This window comes from Manis pentadactyla, chromosome X, assembly GCF_030020395.1.
Source record: "Manis pentadactyla isolate mManPen7 chromosome X, mManPen7.hap1, whole genome shotgun sequence".
NCBI classification, from domain to species: domain Eukaryota; kingdom Metazoa; phylum Chordata; class Mammalia; order Pholidota; family Manidae; genus Manis; species Manis pentadactyla.
In genome coordinates, this window is record NC_080038.1 from 55,708,590 (window position 1) to 55,728,430 (window position 19,841).

At 41.3% G+C, this 19,841-nt stretch overlaps 1 protein-coding gene across 11 annotated transcripts in view; it reads right to left on the reverse strand.

The window, feature by feature from the left end:
* Window positions 1-19,841, reverse strand: part of ARHGEF9 (Cdc42 guanine nucleotide exchange factor 9) — a 426,451-nt gene that overhangs the window by 27,048 nt on the left and 379,562 nt on the right. For 10 of the 11 annotated variants that reach the window (XM_057495889.1, XM_057495890.1, XM_057495888.1 and 7 more), the window contains 3 exons: window positions 18,380-18,612; window positions 13,330-13,459; window positions 5,662-5,793 (listed from right to left, as the gene is read on the reverse strand). In XM_057495889.1, coding sequence (XP_057351872.1) covers window positions 5,662-5,793; window positions 13,330-13,459; window positions 18,380-18,612 — 495 coding nt within the window. The remainder of the gene's footprint in view (window positions 1-5,661; window positions 5,794-13,329; window positions 13,460-18,379; window positions 18,613-19,841) is intronic. The other variant, XM_036892734.2, reaches the window with a different exon arrangement.

Genomic DNA, 19,841 nt, shown 5'->3' on the forward strand with positions numbered 1-19,841 from the left:
GCACAGTCTCCTGGTTAGGAAGGATTATCTGGGAGGGTTGAACACTTAGTACACACTGGAGATTTTTGAAGAAGGCCTAGTCTGGCAGGAGAAAGGGGGTAAAAGTGAATAAAAAGCTTCATGACATGGATAAATTGTACAAATCTTATTGTGTTTATAGATGGATACAAACAGAATATTGCCTATCTGTTGTTATCATCATTGTTTTGCTACTGGGTACAGAATTGGATTAATCCCAACTCTCAGCCCATGAGACACTCATCATTAGCCCATACACAGTGCTCTTATTTTTTCTATTTATTTGCTTACTTACTTTTAATAATGTATTACGTTTTGGTGAACCCACCACATAATACGAAAGTTACAATGCCAAGGCAATCCATCTTAAATCCCATACTTATCATTCTCCTGGTTTCTTTTTTTGGGGGGAGAATGGAAGCTGAACTTTATTCTTCTTGGCTAGGGAATCCTGGTTTATTTTCTATACAGTTTTATCTCATCTATATCTAGTCTATTTATATAAGGTTTAAAGACATATGAAACAATGCCATATAATGTTTAGGAGTATTTACATATGTATGAAAATTATTAAAAACATATATAATGATATGTGCCAAATTCAAGAAATTACAGAGAGGAGAATGGGGAGAGGAGATGAAGGAAGGCAAAAGAAGTGAAGGAGCAGAGAGGGAGAGGAGAAAGATGATATTTCTAATGAATTATTTCTTAAGTTGGATATTAAGTACACGGGTGCTCATATTATTTTTATATATTTGAATGTCAAATGTTTCATAAGTTAAAAAAAGAAAAGCAGAGGAATAGATGAAATGACCTGTGGGCCTGTGTGGAAGGTTTGATAAGTAGTGGTCTCTCAGAGAGGCCTTTTAGTGCCCCTCCTCTCAGCACTGCCCTCGGCTTCCCCTTGTGTTGTGGCTGAATCTGGCCAAGAAAGGCCCCAGTGAGCCCTGTTCTGACATGTTCTCTACTAGTAGAAGGACCGCTTTCTGGAAAGCTCTTTCTCCTCTCTGCTTGTATTTGGCCTTCTAGACAATCTGACAGTCAGATTGTCATTAATATTGATTAACAATATACAGTTTTGTTAAACTATTCCCATTCTACTGAACTGCCTGAAATGCCTCACTTCTCAGCTGCAGGCTACCTGCAGAAGATTTGCCTTTGGTCACCGACATTCCCAGTTCCAATTCTTCACACAGCATGGTAAACAGGGCTTTTCAGTAGGTCTGTGGAAGTCTGCCTTTAAGGATTTCCAACATAGCTCTGTCAACTTCAAAGCCCCAGGCTAGGAAATAAATGTGTTTTTAAATTGCTTTGCAAAATAATAACCAGCATGTTGTTCTTTTTCCTCCCATAATGATTGTGTATATGTTGTGAGTACAGATGGGTTCTGATCTGTTGGCTGCCCCTGACAAAGTTCACATGAGAGGAAGACGTCAGCTGTACAGAGTTGTCAATATTGCATCAAGCCTGTTTCAGAGCCTGAGTTCCTTTTACCATGCTTAAGTGGACAAGCTCATTCAGTCCTGGCCAAAGGATAGGGTGTCTCCCATTCACTGACTTCAACAATCATCAGGAACACTTTGTGAGACATATGCATAAAAAGAGGGCCTTGTCAATCTAACTACAAAAGCAGTACAAGCTGAGGAAAATAGATTGATATTATCTAGTTTGATCTCATAAGGGTTTGAAACCTGCCATACAATACATAATACAAATACACATACCTGGGAAGCCAGGTCTGGATCAGCTAACAGATGGGTGTCCACCTGGCTAGAACTTTGACAGCTTCAACCTCCCTCTATTTCTAACTTGAGCCTACAGCTTCCTTCCCCTCTGAGTTGGTGTGGCATAATCATTGTCAGCCTTCAAAAAATGGAAAGGATGTACATAATTTTGGAGCTTAAATAAAAGCATCAACTAAACCTCCTATTGTTTCTTTAGGTATTTAATAATAAGGAACTAGAGAAAATTCTGCCTTTGTGGCAGGTGAATAGGGCTAGAGAGTTGTGCCATTAAAATTCTCCCCTTGCCTACTCTTTCTGGCTCCTGGAGGGTTGAATGTGAGCTTTCAGACATCAGATTAGTCATAAAGGTAAGTGTAAAGATGAGATAGGAATGATTAAGAATGACCCACTGCTCAGAAAATCCAACCAGAAAGGGTAGCTAAGGCCACAGAGCAGCAGGGAACAGTGGCAAGAGTATGAATTAGAGTCTAAAGCCCTGAGTTTGAGTCCTGGCTGCTTAACTTACTAGCTGTGTGGTCTTGGGCAAGCTATTTAACCTCTCTGAGCCTCATTTTCCTCAACTATGAAACTAGTAGAGTTGTCCTTATCTTATAAAATGGTATAAAGCTTAAATCAAAGCAGTTTCCAAGTCATAGTGTCAGCCTTTGTCTGATAACTATGGTGCTAAGTTTTCTTGATCCCAGACCAGTGTTTCATAGCCATTTAAAACTCCTTGTGATAAACCTAAAAGTCTCACTGCATCCTTTGGTTCATTTGAGCTTTCAAAGGAAGTTAAATATTGTGACTAAAATTAAATCAAAGCAAAGATAACTGAATATTTTAAAATTTACATAACTACCCCACTATCCATGGAAATTCCATACAACCTTTCAGAGTTGGGGTGAGGGTGGTCTATCTACAGATCTATACTTGGGCTCATATTAATATCTCCACTCTGCCCCAACAAGGCCTCCTATTCAGATCCTTCCAGGTTTCAAGGTCAAGTTCACACATTCTCCCTCCCCAAGGAAACCTTCCCTGATTGTACCCTCCAGATCAAGTCACTGTGGTTTCCCTTCTCTGAATGCTAACATGGACTAAGTAGACCCTTGCACAACTGACACTAATCCACCACACTGCTAAGTTGCATCAATTTTGTTTCACAACTTTTAGCTTTGTCTGCCCATTTAGGCTGTGCCCAACAGTGCACCTTCCCTGGTCTTGCCTCGCTCTGGGGTTGTCCAGGGGAAGAAACCTGACAAAGTCTCAGAGGTTTCTCAGATCAGCTTTTAGTCATGGCAAGGGGACAAGGCCTTCCTGAGCCACAGTTGCCTGTGGTCCCATTGGAACCAGGCTACCCTCATGCCACTTGTTAATGGTGGTGGTCTGAGTACCTTTATAGGGTCATGGTGAAATAGGTGCTCATCATAAATGCTGTTTGGGTCATCACAAGTTCCCTGCCTAAATGGGGTGGCTTCTAATAGGATGCTAGCATTCCTCTTTTTCCCTTCCACTCATCTGAGTTGGAGGATATTAAGGAGCTAGTGCTTCTTCATGAGGGCTCTTGAAGTCTACAGATAAGGATGTGCCAGGCCCTGGCCCTAGCCATGACTCCAGCAAGGAGTCTACCTCTGTCTTTGTTTTACATAAATGGAGCTGAGAGGTGTTTGAATTTGGCACCACTGGGTATTCATGAGCTTTAGTAAGACATTGCAGGACATTTTGTACAAACGGCAGATGCTGAATCTGGGGAATGCAACTGTTCAGGATTGCTGCCTGCCTCACTTGCTCATTAGTAAGGTCCTCCCTACCTCTTTAGAGGGGGCTCTGGACCACCCTGGCTTTCTCTCCAGATCCTGTAGAAGGTACATGGAGCTAGGACAGGATTTATCTTTCTCATTATTGTATTCTAGCATCTATAGTACATACTTAATAACAAAAACAACAATAGCAACAGTGAACACTTAGTGTATATTATGTACCAGGCACTATTCTAAATGCTTTGCATTTTTCCCCAGCTTTATTGAGCTATAATTGACAAGTAAAAATTGCATATGTTTAAGGTATACAATGTGATGTTTTGATGTATGTGTACATGGTGAAATGATCACCACAATCAAGTTAATCAACATATCCACCCCCTCACATAGTTAGCTTTTTTGTGATAAGAATACTTAAGATTTACTTTTTTAGCAAATTTGAAGTAACAATATAGTATTGCTAACTATGGGCACCATGCTGTATATTAGCCCTCCATAACTTACTCATCTTGCATAACTAAACGTTTTTACCTTTTGACCAACACCTCTCCATTTCCCCCACCCCCACCAGCCCCTGGTAACCACCATTCTATTCTCTGCCTTTATGAGTTAAACTGTTTTAGATTCAAAATATAAGTGAAAGCACATGGTATTTGTCTTTGTCTATTTTATTATACTTAGCACAATGTCCTCCAGGTTCATCCATGTTATCACAAAAAGCAAGCTTTCCTTCTTTTTCAAGGCTGAATAATATTCTATTGTGTATCACATATGTGACAGATCACATTTTCTTTGTGCATTCTTGCCTCAACAGTTAAATGCTTTGCAGTTATTAACTTAAATAATCCTACAAGGTAGGTACCATTATAACCCCATTTAATGAGGAACTTTAGATATAGGGAAGTTAAGAAACTTGCCCATGAAAAAAAGCTACTAAATGGCAGAGCTTGGCTTTAAGTCCAGACTATCTGGTTCTAAAATCTGTGCTTGGTGAACCCTGTGTATACTGCTTCCAAAAAATTTTGCTGAATGATTAGTAACACTGCATATGTAGTAACAGTATTAATAGGCAACATTTACTAAGTACTTACTATGTGCCAGACACTGTAACTGTATTCTCATTTATCCCTTGCAACCACCTTTCCATGTACATACCATTTTGATTACCATTTTGTAAGAGGGGATAATAATAGGCACATGGAATTTGCCCAGTGTCACTCAGCTCATAGGAAAAAGGAAATTGGTATCCTCTTGTCTGGCCCTAGAATCCATGGTCTAAATACTATACTCCACTGTTTCCCACTACTTCAGGTTATTTCTCAAATCCTCCTGAGATGAATTCTATAATCAGCCTGATTTGACATTGGGGAAGATAAGTACTTAAAGTTAAAAAACTGACCCATGGTTAGACAAATTAGTAAGGGTCAGTAGAGTCTAGGATACATCTACTTTCTGCTCTATCTCCACCTCTGTTGCTACTGTTGCATTTCTGAGTTGTCCCAAATGGCTCATCCTCCAAATCTGACTCTTCAGTGCAAGAAGAAATGGCCAAAATGCAGAAAGTTCTTTGAAAAGAAGTCCTCTCTCCAGCATCATTATACTCTGTTTAGTTCTGATTTTCCCAGAATATGGTGAAAGCAACATAAATAGTTATGACATAGGTGACAACAGAGTATAACTGAGGACAGAGGATATAGGGAAAGGGCTGGGGCAACTTCAGGGCTGTAAGAACATTAGTGGATGATTGGCTGAGGAGATGGCAAAGGGGCTCTCCTCCCTTCCTCAGTAAAAAATGAAAGGGATAAAATAGGGGGAAAAATCCCCCAAAGCAGCAAAATCATTTCCTACATGATCATCTCAGGAAGAAAATAAAACACAGGCATAACTAAAATCACAGGGCAATGAGACACAGAGGAGTATAGCCACCATACAGGACAAGAAGAGAACAAAGAGTCTTATCTAGATTTTTCAAAAGAAAAGTGACAAGGAGACAGAGAGGACAGCAAAGGTTAAAGAAGGGATCACATAATTAGAAACCACTGGTGTCTTTTCCTGCCTACTATAATGGTCACTTCATTGGAAGCTGGGGATGATGGAGAGGGAGGGGATGGTGCCCCTGAGGTGCCAATCTCTCTTAGGGAAGAAGGGGTTGGGGTTACCTTCTTGCAGAGAACCATCTGGTGGTCAAACAGGAAGAAGACCCGCTGTTGGTTGCGGCCATAGGGCTGGTAGATCCAGGCCATCTCCCCAGTGTAGATCAGCTCCGAGCTCCTGTCTAGGATGTCCTCGCCCTGGGAAGGACAGGTGATAGTGAGAGGCAGCCAGGGAGGAGGGATAGCCCTGTCATCTGCCCAGAGGCACCTAGGGCTGGGTGTGGACTGGGGAACGATGAAGACAGAAAGGACTTCATGGGAAGGAGAGATAGAGGGAGGCAGTCCTGGGAATCCTGAAAGGCTCCATGAGGTGGAAAGACAGGTACTCTTGTTCATCCTGAGGTCAAATGAGCCCCACCACCGAGGACTGCTATAGTCCCTCCATGCCAGTTGCCCTCTGGCCCTAGGGGCATCAGCTGCCATGAAGTTTGTTCTTTCTCTTTATCCCTTTTTTTCTCTATGAATCTGTCTTTCTGTCCCAGCCTTTTACCCCAGCTCTAGTCTCCTAGTCTCTGAAGAGTAAGCCTGAGTAGGCAGTAAAAGTTTCTGTTTCCCAGATGAGTAAAAGGGGGCAAAAGAGGGCAAGAAAGAGATGACAATAGAAGAAAATAAAGAGAATCTACTCCCTCTCTTAAACTGTTTTTTCTTCTCTTCTCAGTTCCTTAAAATCTATTGATTCAATTGGAAACTTCATGACCACATGCTTCCTTGGTCTGTTACCCAGAGAGCCTGAAACCACTTCTTCTCCTTGCTACATAGAGTCAGACACAAAAGAAGTACCAAGACACCTGACTCCTAGTTAATTCAATTCTGCAGAGTTTCAAAGCACTCCTTCCGTGTGGTAACTCTGCTAAGTCAGAGGTATGTGGGGGTGTATGTCAGTCAACAAGCCAAACTTGGCCCCTGTTCTCTAGAAGCTTACTATCAGTGGAGTAGACTGATGAAGGTGTGCTCAAAAGTCATGTAACAAAAGGCAAACCACATCTAAGTGATGGGTACAGGACTGTATATTCCAGGGATTATGTGCAGATGGGGACAAAGGACAGTGTGGTCCAGGATTCAGGAGAATTAATATTTACTGAACACATATATAGGTCAGGCATTGTGTTACCTACTTTCACCCTACCTCTTCTGAACCTCACAATAGCCCTAGAGGTAGATATTCTTCCTCTCATTTTATAGTCTGAGGTACAGAGAGATCAAGTGATCAGCTAAGGTCATCCAGTTAATTAGCTAGAGTTCCATGATCCAACCCCAATTCTGCAGATCCAGAAAGTGTGTTTACTCTTGACACTACATCATGCTGTTCCTAGGCCAGAAAGTCAGTGGAAGCTCAGGCCCTTCTTCTCTCTGGGTCTCAGTTTTCCCAGCTGTTAAATGAGGTATATAAGAATGATGGAGAATCCTAGCCCTGAAACTCCAGTGCTAAGATCTCAGCCTTGTGCCCAAGGCTTCAAGTCAAGGATAGAGATGAGGAACCTTACATTCCCCCAGAAATAATCAGAAGCAAACAGCCTAGGCTGGTCAGTGGGTCAAAGACAGGGAAAGCTGGAAATGGTACTCTTGAGTGTATCCTTTTTTTCCAATTTAAGGGATAGGAAAGAAAGGGACAGCTGAGTGAAAATATTTTCTAATAATAAAACCTCAGAAAGCAAGCTCAGAGATACTACTATGACTACAGACTCCACCTCAGGGTTACCCTGGCACTTAGGTAAACACTCCTCCTTGACAGACCCACATACTAGCAAAGAACCACTGGGGCTGGGAGAGGAAGCCCTCAGAGTTAGGGAGCCATGTAAAGCTTCCCTGTTTGAGGGATAGGAAACTAAAAGTGATACCAGTCTTCCTACATAAGAAGATGTGTCACCATCAATTCTGAATATGTATGAAGTGAAAGAAAGGTATAAAATGTAGCCAATATCATGCAAAGATAGCCAAGATGACTTTTAAAGGCACCAGTTGCTAAAGTGAGGATGATCAGACCAGGAAACTACTCAGTATCATCAGGTCTACTTACTGTACTAGCCAGGAGTACCCCAATCTATTTTCTATTTTAAGTACAACCACACATAACTCCACAAAGCCAAAAATGTGTTATATATATATATATATATGTGTGTGTGTGTGTGTGTGTGTGTATGTATATACCTCTATGCTCACCAAGCTGATTAACCTCAGGCAACTCACATACTCTGTGACTCAGTTGTCTCATCTTTAAAATGAAGATAATAACAGCAGCCACCTCATTTGGCTGTTGTGAGGATTATGTAAGCTTAGGAAAGTACACATCACATTGTAAGCTATCCAAAGTGACAGTTATTATTTTAACTATTACTGCATGCCCTATATCCTGTGTCACATATTCCTATTAATACTCACAAAAACCCAATAAGGAATGTACTATTATTCCCCCCAAAACCAAGGTCAGAGAATGGGAAGTTATCTGCCCAAAGTGGAAGAATCCAGGCCAGACTCCTTTCATATTCCATGTTCTAAACCACCAAACTACCGTAGAATGATGATCCCTTAATGGATCAACCTTGGAAGATTTCTAAGGTGAGCCTCTCAGGGAACTTGGGTTGTTGGCCCGGTGCTACTACCAACTCATTCTGTGCCCTTCAGAAATATCTTAACCACTCTCAATCTGTTTCCTCATTTGGATAATGGGGATAAAATAATGGTTCTTGTTTTGTTTACTTGATATAAATAACTGCTTGTGAGTGTCAAATCAGTTCACATAACAGTAAGGCCCTCTCTGAAATCTGAGCTGTCACCCTTTGCCTCCTCTGCCCTACCTGCATCATACACTTCTTTGTCTTGCTCCTAAAAGTACAATCCCTACCCACTGCCCTCTCCCCTATGGGCCTTCTGTTCTCTTCTATTTCCCCAGGACTCAGCTTATACAATATCCTCTGCCTGGAATATATTTGTCCCTACTGGATATGCAAGGCCACATGTCATTCACCTCAATTTCCCAATGCCCAGAACTCCATTCTAAATATAGGCTGATTATCTTGTGTGGAGTTGTGGCCTGAGCAGATCCAAGAAAAGGACAAGAGAAATGCCATTCTTTCCATATGGTTTATTTTCAGTGCTGCTGATTGACAGGAGGACAGGCAAAAACAAATCTGTCTAGCTCCACATTTGATCTCCTAGTCCCAGGAGTATGCATTATCAAGCCATCTTAGTTTTTAAATAGTTGCATTTGCTGCCTCCATCACGTTGGGTTTTGTGTTTCCACCAACTTCTTTGTATTCACTAATCTGATGGTAAATTGGAATAGGCCCTTGGGTATTACACATCCAGGCTATGAGGGGAGGGATGCCATGAGGAGGAAATCACAGTCACACACAATCAAGTTCCCAAACATGAGCTTCAAACTTGGGCCCTATTACAATAAGTAAATAGCCAGATATCAGAGGGAAGTGGAGGGGGACCTCACCTATTAGCTGCTTACATTCTACACATTCCATGTAAGCTGTTCTCATGCCATCACTGGCTAGTTCCAACATGGAGGGGAAGTTGACCCAAACTTCACCCCAAAATACATTATATACTCCTTAACATGGTAAAAATCACACCCCTCCATCATTAGCATAGTAAAAATCATACATCCCCAGGCCATGACAGTTCTGATAAAAACCAAGTATAGCCAAAACTCTCCCCACCCAGTGTGAGGATGGAACAAACCCGAACTCTGAAAAAACTCCCCTTATCCCCCTTGAAACCTAACCCCACTTGTGAATATTCATCTCCCTTTACTTAAACAAGGCTCCCTACTGTTGGTTCAGTGCAACTTCCTCCAGGTCTGCCCATGCCCCAACTCTTGGGTGTGTACTTTTGGCTCTCTCTGAACTTTTATTTTCCAAATAAACCCTTAATGCGCAACCACTTTTTATGTCCCTTCTTGAATTCTTTCCTGCAACAAGATCAAGGACCCATCTCTGGTAACACTTGGAAATAGGTACTTCTCTCTGCTGTTCCCCTAAGCTGATTAGATTATTACTTAGAGGTATGGGTAACATTCTCATTCATCCATTTATTTTTCAGAAGTCCTGAGGGGTGGGGCAAAGCAGGGAGTATTTCATGTCCTCTAGTCCTCATAGGCTGGCAGAGAACAGGGATGGTAACTGGAGTTGGGCAGAAAGACCCAGAAAGTTCATGGAATAAGTGGATCAAGGGGCAGGTGTGGATATAATGTAAGACCTCCTGCTCTCTAGCCAGATGCTCTTATTTATTTAGCAGGCACCAACTGCCTCTATGCCACCAACCCTCCACCTTCTTTTCCAATTCCTCTACAAGGGATATTAAACTCTGAAGATTTTCCCTATGATTCCTCTTTTTCATTTAACAAATTAAGTTGAAATTAACATGTGGATACTTTTTACAGCCATTTTGTTTACTCAAACATCTAGGGGAGGCTAGGGAGTGGCAGAGACAGGAGAGCACTTCTTCATTTTCTTGATTTGCAGGGCTTGTTCACAACATCCCATAGCAAGCTAGCAGGACTTTTCTCTGCCTGTTCAATGGCTTCGGAAGGTGGAACATACAAACAAACTGTATTAGGGAACCAGTGAGGTCGGGCTACCTATGCCAGGAGCCAGCAAGTCATGGAGTGGACATGTCCTATTGTTATAACGTCAGTACTTATCTACCTTTAGCCTTACTGGGATTGGGATTTCCCCCCCAAGGCAGTCTTACTGTCTTGCTTAGACATGGACCCCTTATTGCAAAAACAAGTCCCTGCAGTATCACAAAAGAAAGCAGTTGGGCTGCAGGAAGCAGAAGGCTGGAAGAGTATGTGGTACACCAGTGAAAAGAACACCACACAAGGAATCTGGAGACTAGCTTCAAGTTTTAGCTTTGTCACTGACTTGCTATGTGGCCTTGGTCAGGAATAAGCTTCTCAGACTATCACCATCATTGTGGAATGTGCATGTGTGTGTGTGTGTGTGTGTGTGTGTGTATGTGCACATGTGCATATGCACACAACCATGGCCAAGGTTGTTGTGGGGAGTCCCCTAAGATCCCTGACATCTGACATTCTAGAATTCTTGAGGACTAAATAAGGCCAACAGGACACTTTAGGCCTGGCCTCTGAAATGTACCCATCAGACCTTGATGGTGTAGGGGCCAAGAGCAGGCTGCCCTAAGATGTGCCATTGTAACATGCAGATTATTTCAGAGCTGAAAACTATCAAGACCCAAAATATTCAGGAAGAAACTTTGACCTCCTGCCTCCCCCTGCCTGCCTATAAAGAATTTAGTTGGAGGATCTGCTCCAGGAAGACTGCTATCACAATAGATAATAACTATAATGTAAAGTAGATGTGATAGATAGGGAGGGAGGTAGCTAAGCCTATTAAAAGTTCTCTCTGTGCCCCATTGTTTCTGGGTGGCCCACCAAGCATTTGTTTACCAAACATTTACTCTTTCATAATCCTTTGAATTACTTCCCTTTTCCTTTGAAGTTTCAGACCCCTACCCACTTCTCCTTGGTTCAGGATGACATATATGTCATTCTCCCTGGGATTCCTTTACATATGGATTCCTGTACATATGTACATAACTAAACTTTGTTTTTTTCCCCTCCTATTACTCTGTCTCATGTCAATTTTATTCTTAAACCACCTAGAAGAACCTCAAGGGGTAGAGAAAATTACTTCCTCCCCAACACTGGAGAAAAGGCTTTCTAGAGGGCAACCCTTCTGGCACTGGTAAGTCCCACAGTGACCCCAGAGTCTGAAAAGTGGACTGTGAGGAATTTGTTCTTTTTACCAATTTAGATGAAGAAAGGCTTCATTGAAAAAGAGGGTGCCAGGGTTGTGTGGGCTTGGAGGAAATTTGAGTATGACATGATCAAGGTAACAAAGGAGGCAGAAAATAACTGTTCTATCAATCCTGGCTCAGAATTGCCTTTTTATTTTCTATTCCTAACACCAGACAAAAACACATGAAATTCCTTCTGAAATGCTGAGTCTTTAATCAGAGTTCATTGTTTTTGAGTTTGGTGTTAATGAAACTCCCTGAATAGGTCAAGGAATTTCTAGTTATTCTTGCTCCCCCAAGGCCCCATTTACACAGACTAGAGGCCTAGAGCTCATGGAGGAATTAGAAGGTCTTCCAGGCATTGGGAAGATGTTCCAAGGAATAGAAAGACTGCTGCTGGGAACTTCTCCTCACAGCAGACCCTGTAGGGGTAGAGAAAAAGAGGCCTGCTAACCAGTCACAATTTCAGAGTACCTTAGAGTTGATGGGCTTGGCAGAGGTCATTTGATCCAGCCCTCTGCCTCTGATCAGGCAACTAGCCAGAACAAATCAGACACAAGGGAAGGAGAAACCATGATTTCCTAGTAAGTCTGGGCCAGTGCTGGCTCTCTTATGAGTAAAAGGATCTGTTTATACAGATTCATTTCTTTCTCTGCATCTCAAAGAATGACTGCTGTTTTTTGCTCTGCATGGGGACATTATCCTTCAAATAAGACTAAGGTATATGCCAGATGCTCCGAATTGTGGTCTGTTCCAGTTCATCATTAATGTGGGACAAAGGGAGCAGAATGACAGAAAGATGATTTTTTTTTGTACCTGGGGTAAACTGCTGTTTGTAATGCTGATGCTTAATTCCCTTAGAATATGCTAAACTGCTTACAGTGTTAAAGAGATACTACATCTCAATTACAGGAAATGATACCTGAGTTGAGGCCACTGGAATGGGAAACTAGCTCAACTTATACACTGTGAATATAAGGCTTAAAATTGCTGCCTTCTCCCTGGTAGCATGTCCAGCCTCTCCCATCTTGGTCATTTAGCCTGTGGATTGTGGATTTCACAACTTGGTCCTGAGAGATAAATGTAAAATGTCATTACTGCTGGTTCTCCTGGTTAGCACAAGAAACAAATACTAAACAGCATACTCAACACGTAAGGCCTTATAACTCACAGATCTGTTTCTATTTGAATAGAAACCTCAGGAATCAGAATAACAGTGGAATTACAGAGCAAAACCTACATTTGTTAGGCTATGTATATCCTCTGCAAGTGAGAATTTAGGAAGGGAAGGCTTTAGTAACTTAAGCCACTGAAGGCTTTCTGGGTTCAGAAAAGTCATGGCTATTTCTGATGAAGACAGCCAGGGACTGTTTTTATAAGTAGATGATAAAAAACAGAATTTAGCCCATCAATTGGACAAGGGATGATAGTCTTGGACTCAAATGTACAGGCTTAGGTAGACCTGAGGCACAGGGTGAGATGATACCACCAATAGGAAAAGAAGTATGTTGGCTGGCCTGCACCAGACATATTGTATTCTGTATCTGGGGATGAATTAGTACATATCATTTCTTATCCAAAGGTTCATCCAGTGGTAATAAAATTCCATGACTTGAAGGAGTTTTGAAAGGCTCCTGAGTTAACCCAATTGTTTCCTGGCAATACCCAAAGAGATGAACCTTTCCTTTCTTAATGAAGAATTGCCACAAAGATTTCTATAACCTTCTTAGACAGCTGTTCAAGTAAATAACACCTCTCACTAACAGGAAGTTTTGCCTTGCCTCTAATCTAAATTCTTCCTGATGCTCTTCACATCTAATTCCTTTTTGTCTCTCCTTGGCTAAGATGGGAAGTTCTGGCTAAGCTTTTCAGACTCCCCAGTGCACATGTTGGTAAAGGTCCTACCTCCCAGTCTAGGACAGAAGCCTGCCACTGTGCAATCTTGTCTATATTCTCCAAACGCCGCTTGCGCTCATTGATCTGCTGAGTCACGTTTCTCATGACAGCCAGAGCAGCTGCCACATACCTGTAGTCACTGTGAAGACACAAAAGTAACAGTTGAATGAATCAGTGTGCCAGAGAACCAATATTCTGGGTCTGTTCTCCTCTTCCTACTTAGTAAGAGAGATCTGATTTTCAGATGGAACCCATGCTACACAGTAAAAGACTACATGTACTATCCTTCTTAGTAGTAAGGTATGATTATCTAAGTTCTGTCCAATGACATGCAAAATGCAGTGTTGGGTAGAACTTTTGAGAAACTCTCTTTAAGGAAGATAGCATGTCCATCTCTTACCCTTACTCAATCCTGATGCTTGGGATATAGATGTGATGGCTGAAGTTCTAGAGGCCATCTTGGATCATAAGGGCAAAGTCTGTGGTCCTAGGAATAGGATAACAGAAAGCTGGAAGGAGCCCAGGTGTCTGAGGACGATGGAGCCACCACAGGAGCCACAGACTGCCTACCTGCAGATTTCTTTTACATGGAGAAGAAATAGACCCCTATCTTTTTTTATGGCATTATTTTTGTGTCCTGTCAGATACAAACAGCCAAGGACCAAGAAGAGAGACTCACACATGGCATGGTCCGGACAACATTATCATCCCTTTATCAATTACTTCTAGAGAACTCTGCCCAAAGTCACTGTGAATAACATCCACACCTTCTTTTTTTGCCTGTACAATATAGAGATAGGATGCAGCATAGTGGTTATGAACAGTCTGAAAGCAGATTCCTTGGGCTCACATCCTAGTTTTGTCATTGATTTGTGGTATGGCCTTTGGTAAGTCTCATTCACTATCTTAGTGATTCAGTTTCCTCATGTGTAAAATGGGGAGAATTATAGTAGGATCTGTTGAGTGTTTAATCATCCATGTAAACTGTTTTACTCTTAGCTCATAGTAAATGTTAATGGTATTATTAATATAAATAAAACATTTCTCTAGTATAGACATCACGCAGATTGCCTCACAAAACCTCTAGTCACAGAACTACAGCCCCAGGCCCAGCTTCCTGAGACTTTGGATGGCCCACTTATTGAAGGTTATACCACTCTGCCAGTTCTCTCAATAGATCTGATTTTCATTTGAATGGCTTCTGTGAAAGGCAGAATGAAAGTGAAATGCCAAACATTTGGTGGAACTACAATAAACTGAGAAGGCAGGAGCATGAGTTATGGTTCAGTCTTAACTAATCTTTTCTTAGAGAAGCTGAATATGCTTTGTGGTCACTAACGGGCTCACTGTCCCAGCACCAATTAGAAAGAAGAGCAGAGGAAAAGACATACAGCAATTGTCTTTTTTCTTTCCTAAAATGTTGAAGTGTCGGGTGGTGGACCAAACAAAGGTATAGGGAAGAGAGTTCTAACTGCCAGGGCAGACACCATGTAGCACCTCCTCTTAGCTGACCTCCTTGGTTCTAGTCTGTTCTCTGTGTACTTGCCAGAACATAGTTTTCAAACATTATTGCATTTCATCACCTCCACTGACAGGATGCTCACTACACCTCCTACCCAGTTTATTCTGTCTCAACATAACTCTTAAAACAAACTCTTCTTTGTTCTGAGCCTCAGTGAATGTTAGCTATTACCAGTTTTTCTTCTACATCCCACTGCTGATTCATATTGAGCTTATAGTCAACTAATGCTTCCTAAGTCTCTTTAAAATATTCTGTCTGGAAGCTGCATCTCTCTCATCTGTCCTTGGACTATTGATTTCTTAGACCCAACTGCAAAACTTTACATTTGTTCCTATTACATTTCATCCTTTTACAGTTACTTATTGCAGCCTATGTGGGATCTTTGGGCTCTGTAACATTGCCAAAGTTTATCCCTAGCAAGACTATCTGAGCCTGCCATTTAGAAGCAGGGTATGGTAATGACAGAATGGTGGTTGCAGTGTAGAAGCTGCTGATGTAAATAAGTACCTGTTTTGGGGGCCCATTTTATGTCTCTCATGCCATTCCTCTCTCTGATTTGAGTGCATCAGGAAAATTCCTGAAGCCATTTTCTGGGAGGTAAAGCATACAGCTGCACTGTCCACTTAGTCACACTTAATTAAAATCAAGTAAAATTAAAATTTTAGTTCTTCAGTTGCACCAGCTACATTTCTCAGTATTCAATAGTCATCTGTGGCCAGTGGCTACTATATTGAACAGCACAGATATAGAATTTTCACATCACTATAGAATGTTCTATTGGAGAGCACTGGCATGAGAATGCTTATCACCTCTGCCTAACCCCATGTATTGCTCAATCATCACTGCCACTGTGCCATACTATAAGTCAACCTTTGCCATTTTTATCTGGCTGCCTTTCTCATAATGGTTAAAAGGGGGATGTTCCCATTTCTGCCCCACTAGTTTTAGGGGTCAGTGACAGAAGTGATTAGTTCTGATCCAGTCTAAGTTCTGCTCTAAGTCCCCAGGCTTCCAGATGAGGTCTACATACACTCCTCTGATGAGGAGATTGACGAACCAAGACTGTCTTGTTCCAGACATGTTAGCTAAACTCTCTCTTATGCAAAGTTTTCCTTCTTCTCAGCTCAAGGCAGGTTGGGGTCACTTTTCTGTAAGCAAAGGTATTATTCTTCATTTATCACTGTCCATCCATTTGATCTCCCACAGAGGTTACTCTGACTGCTTGCACTTCAGACCTACCTACTTGACTAAGCCTGCAAGCTAGCAGCTGCCTCTAATTGCCTTCAAATTCAAGCTACTCTGACCTGCAGCACAGGAGCTGTCACCTTGATATAGCTTCCTGAGGCCTGCCAAAAAGGGTGGCCCATGGCCTGGAGGTAGTGCTGGGCCCAACAAGATAACATAAAGGACAGGGATTGATATAGCTTACCACTGTCTCAGCCACTCTATCAGTACTCTGAAGCTCAAGGTGTGGAAGTAGAGGGGACCAGGGACCCAGAGAGAAAGAAGGTCTTCAGGGAGGGGTTCCAGTCACAGGGTAAAGGAGTATAAGGAATGGCTTGAAAATGGTCTTTCTAGGGCTCTCAAACACAATTATGTAATATATAATTTACCTAGTTAATATCACCAGTCCACAGGTATGATTTTTACAGCTTCCTGCTAGGTTCATGGGATAGAGATTCAGGTGTGGGAGATAAGGTGTTACACAAAAACATTTGAGAACCACTCCTTGAATATCCTGGTTTTATAACCATTGATCTGAAAGCTGCTCCACTGAAGTTTAGGTATAATAGTGGCTGCTTCTGGTCACTTAGCACCATTAAGTATAACTGTGGAGGCCATTTAGGTTCATGATATTATGGGCTGGCAGAACTGGAAGAGGCCTTCCAGACTCGTTAGTACAATGGTTCACAAACCTTCCTGGGCATGACAGTTACCGAGAGGGCTCTTTAAAAAGCTAGATTCCCAGACCACTGTCCATACTTTGTGTCTCTGCTTTGCCACAGAGACTTGCCCTTTGTTGTTCTCCCTTTCTGGACCTCAGTCTTTCCAGCCATCAAATGAGGAAATCTGACTAGAAGACGATCCTTTAAGGTCCTTTCCATTTCAAGAGCCATAAATATTTTCCATTTTTATTATAAAAATATCTTAATGTTAGTGTGGATTCTCCAGTGTCCTATTTGCTCTAACAAGAAACTGTATCCTTGAAAACTTGGGACTTAGTTCTGGCAATGGTCTGTATTAAATTTTTTCAGATTTGGAGATTTAGTCATCTCCAAATTTCATGTCAAATGAGAACCCCCACAATCCCCCAGCTAGTAGGCAGATTCAGGAAGGAGGCAGCAAAGTCCTTCTTTGCAAGGTCCTTCTCTATCTGCCTCCTTCACAGTCAATAGAGCAGGATAGGCAGAGCTACTACTGGTGTTATTCAGAAAAAGGGAGAGTCCAGTGCCACATTTGGATTTAAATCTGAAATCTGTCCAGGGGTCCAAAACCAATGAAGCACATTACCCATGATTTGCTAAAGATCAACAGCAACTTAAAATGAAACCATGGATTGGCCTAGAAAATTAACATAAACAAAAACAACTGGTCCACACCTATGGCTTTATGCAACTAGGTCTGGAAGTCAATTCCAAGGAAACAAGGCAATGGAACCAAATGAAAGTGGGAAGCAGGCCTATTGAGAATCAAGCAGAAAGCTAAGGGAAATTGGGCAAAGGCCTTCTTTCTCCTTGGAGAACTCAGTCATGAAGAGAGCTGAGAGCTGGATCAAGTCTAAGGTCAGGAATTTAATATCAAGTAAAGGCAAGCTGGAAACAGGCTAAAAGCTCTAGGTTACCAAGTAAAGCATGTAAAAGAGTAGGGGATGGTTCACTGCAGACCATCCCCAACATATACCTTACTGGTAGTGGTTAGTGGTGTATTTCCATTCAGAGAGAGATAAGCTCCTTGGTCTTCTTTTGGTTGGTTTTCTTGAAAATACTGAAAAACTTTGGAAAAAACCTCAGGGGAAGTCTCAGGTCTATTTTGCCCCAGTCATGCTCTGGATCTAAGGGGAAGATACAGTTGGGATGAGGCTGAGAAGGGAGGAAAGGATTAAAGAAGACCAGGGATGTAGACTTGCAGAAGAAACTTAAGGTCAGTACAAGTTGGGCAGCCTGTTATCAGGATACTTAAATTTATCATGCAGAGTAGAATAAACAGTTAAACAGTCATTCTATCTCAATTGATTCACTTGGCTAAACTCCGGACTAAGGACCAAGCTCTAAGCTCCCTGAAGAGAGAGTCTAAGTTGTACAATAATGATGATGCATTCAGATTTTGTGTCTATACAAACAACTTTATAAGCAACTCTCACAAACATTCCCTCACCTTACATAAACAAACTTGGGAGGTAAAGAAGAATATATCATCATCCCATTTTGCAGACAAGGTAACAGAAGCTAAAAAATGGAAAAAGGACATACATTCTCAATAAGGACCAACATGCAGAGGAGGTTCTCTCCCTCACTCTTCTCTCCCTCAATCCCTTACCTATGGTCCTGGGCAGTATACTTGAGGAGCTCAGCCAATTGTAAGGGATACTTGCAGATCTTCTGCACTGGAGTCAAAAGGAAACCATCAATAGCAATGTCAATCATCTGCTGCAAGAGGCGACAGGCCTCAAAGAAGTGCTGGTAGCGGCTGTCCTTCATCAGTTTGGAGAGCTCCATGCAGGCGTCCAGATGGTTGTTACAATACTCAGAGTATATCCAGAATCCATCTTGCTGTGAGCAGAGGAAAAAAAGAGAGAAAGGGAAAGGATACTGAGGACTCCAAGTTTTGGAGAACTGGAAAATCAGACCCTGTTCTAATGTAAGCATATTAAAGTGATAACAACATTAATATTTCCTAAATTGATTCATAATTTAATAATAAAAATAGGAATTATTTGGGAACTAGACAAACTGATCATAAAAATTCATACAGAAAAATTAAATAAGTAGGAATAATAAGGAAATTCTATAAAAGAAGGGTAATGAGGGGAGACCAGTCCTGACAATAGTAAAACACACTGTGGCAGTAAAGCTCTGGCACTTGCTCATAAAAAGAGATAGGTAAGTGGTTCTATTTCTGGCAATAGAAAACCAAGTTGTTTTAGACAGATCCTAGAACTGACAAAAGCTATAGAGAAGCTGGAAAAATATAACAAATTTATTTATTTGTAGGAACCATTCCATCCAGAGTTTCAAATTGTCTCCACAGAATATCCCTTACCAAAATACACCTTGGAGTATTTAGGGGTAAAGAGGACATGACACATGCAAATTAAACACAAATGGCTGAGGAAAAAAATATATGAGTGCATGTATGTGTGTATATATAAATATGCATTTAGAGAAGAGGAGAGAGCAAGAAGAGAGAGGGAGAACACATTCAAATGATAAAACAAAAGCAGTGAAATGTTAGTAAGAGATGAACCTAGGTAAATAGTATATGGGTGTTCTTGGTATTAGTCTTATTTTTCAACTTTTCTGTAAGTTTGAAATTATTTCCAAGTTTAAAAAAGATCTACAAGTTTTATCATACACTGTTCAGCACTCATTCAGAAGTAATATAATGTGTAAGAATATAAAACATGAACAAACCTATGAGAAATAATAGTTAATAGAAACTGATAGGCAAAAACTCAATATGAAGTGAAAAAAACATGCACTTAACAAACTATCTTAAAATAACTAAGTAGGTAAGCCACACAGATCAAAATAAATTAGAAAAACATATACTGAAGAATCTCCATACCATTTTCCATAGTAATTGCACCAATTTGCAATACTACCAGCTGTGTGTGAGGGTCCCCATTTCTCTACATACTCGCCAACACCTGTTTGTCTTTTGGATAGTGGCCATTCTGACTGGTGTGAAGTGATACCACATTATGGATTTGATTTGCATATCCCTGGTGATTAGTGATGAGGAACATCTTTCCATGTGCCTGTTGGGCATCTCTATTTCT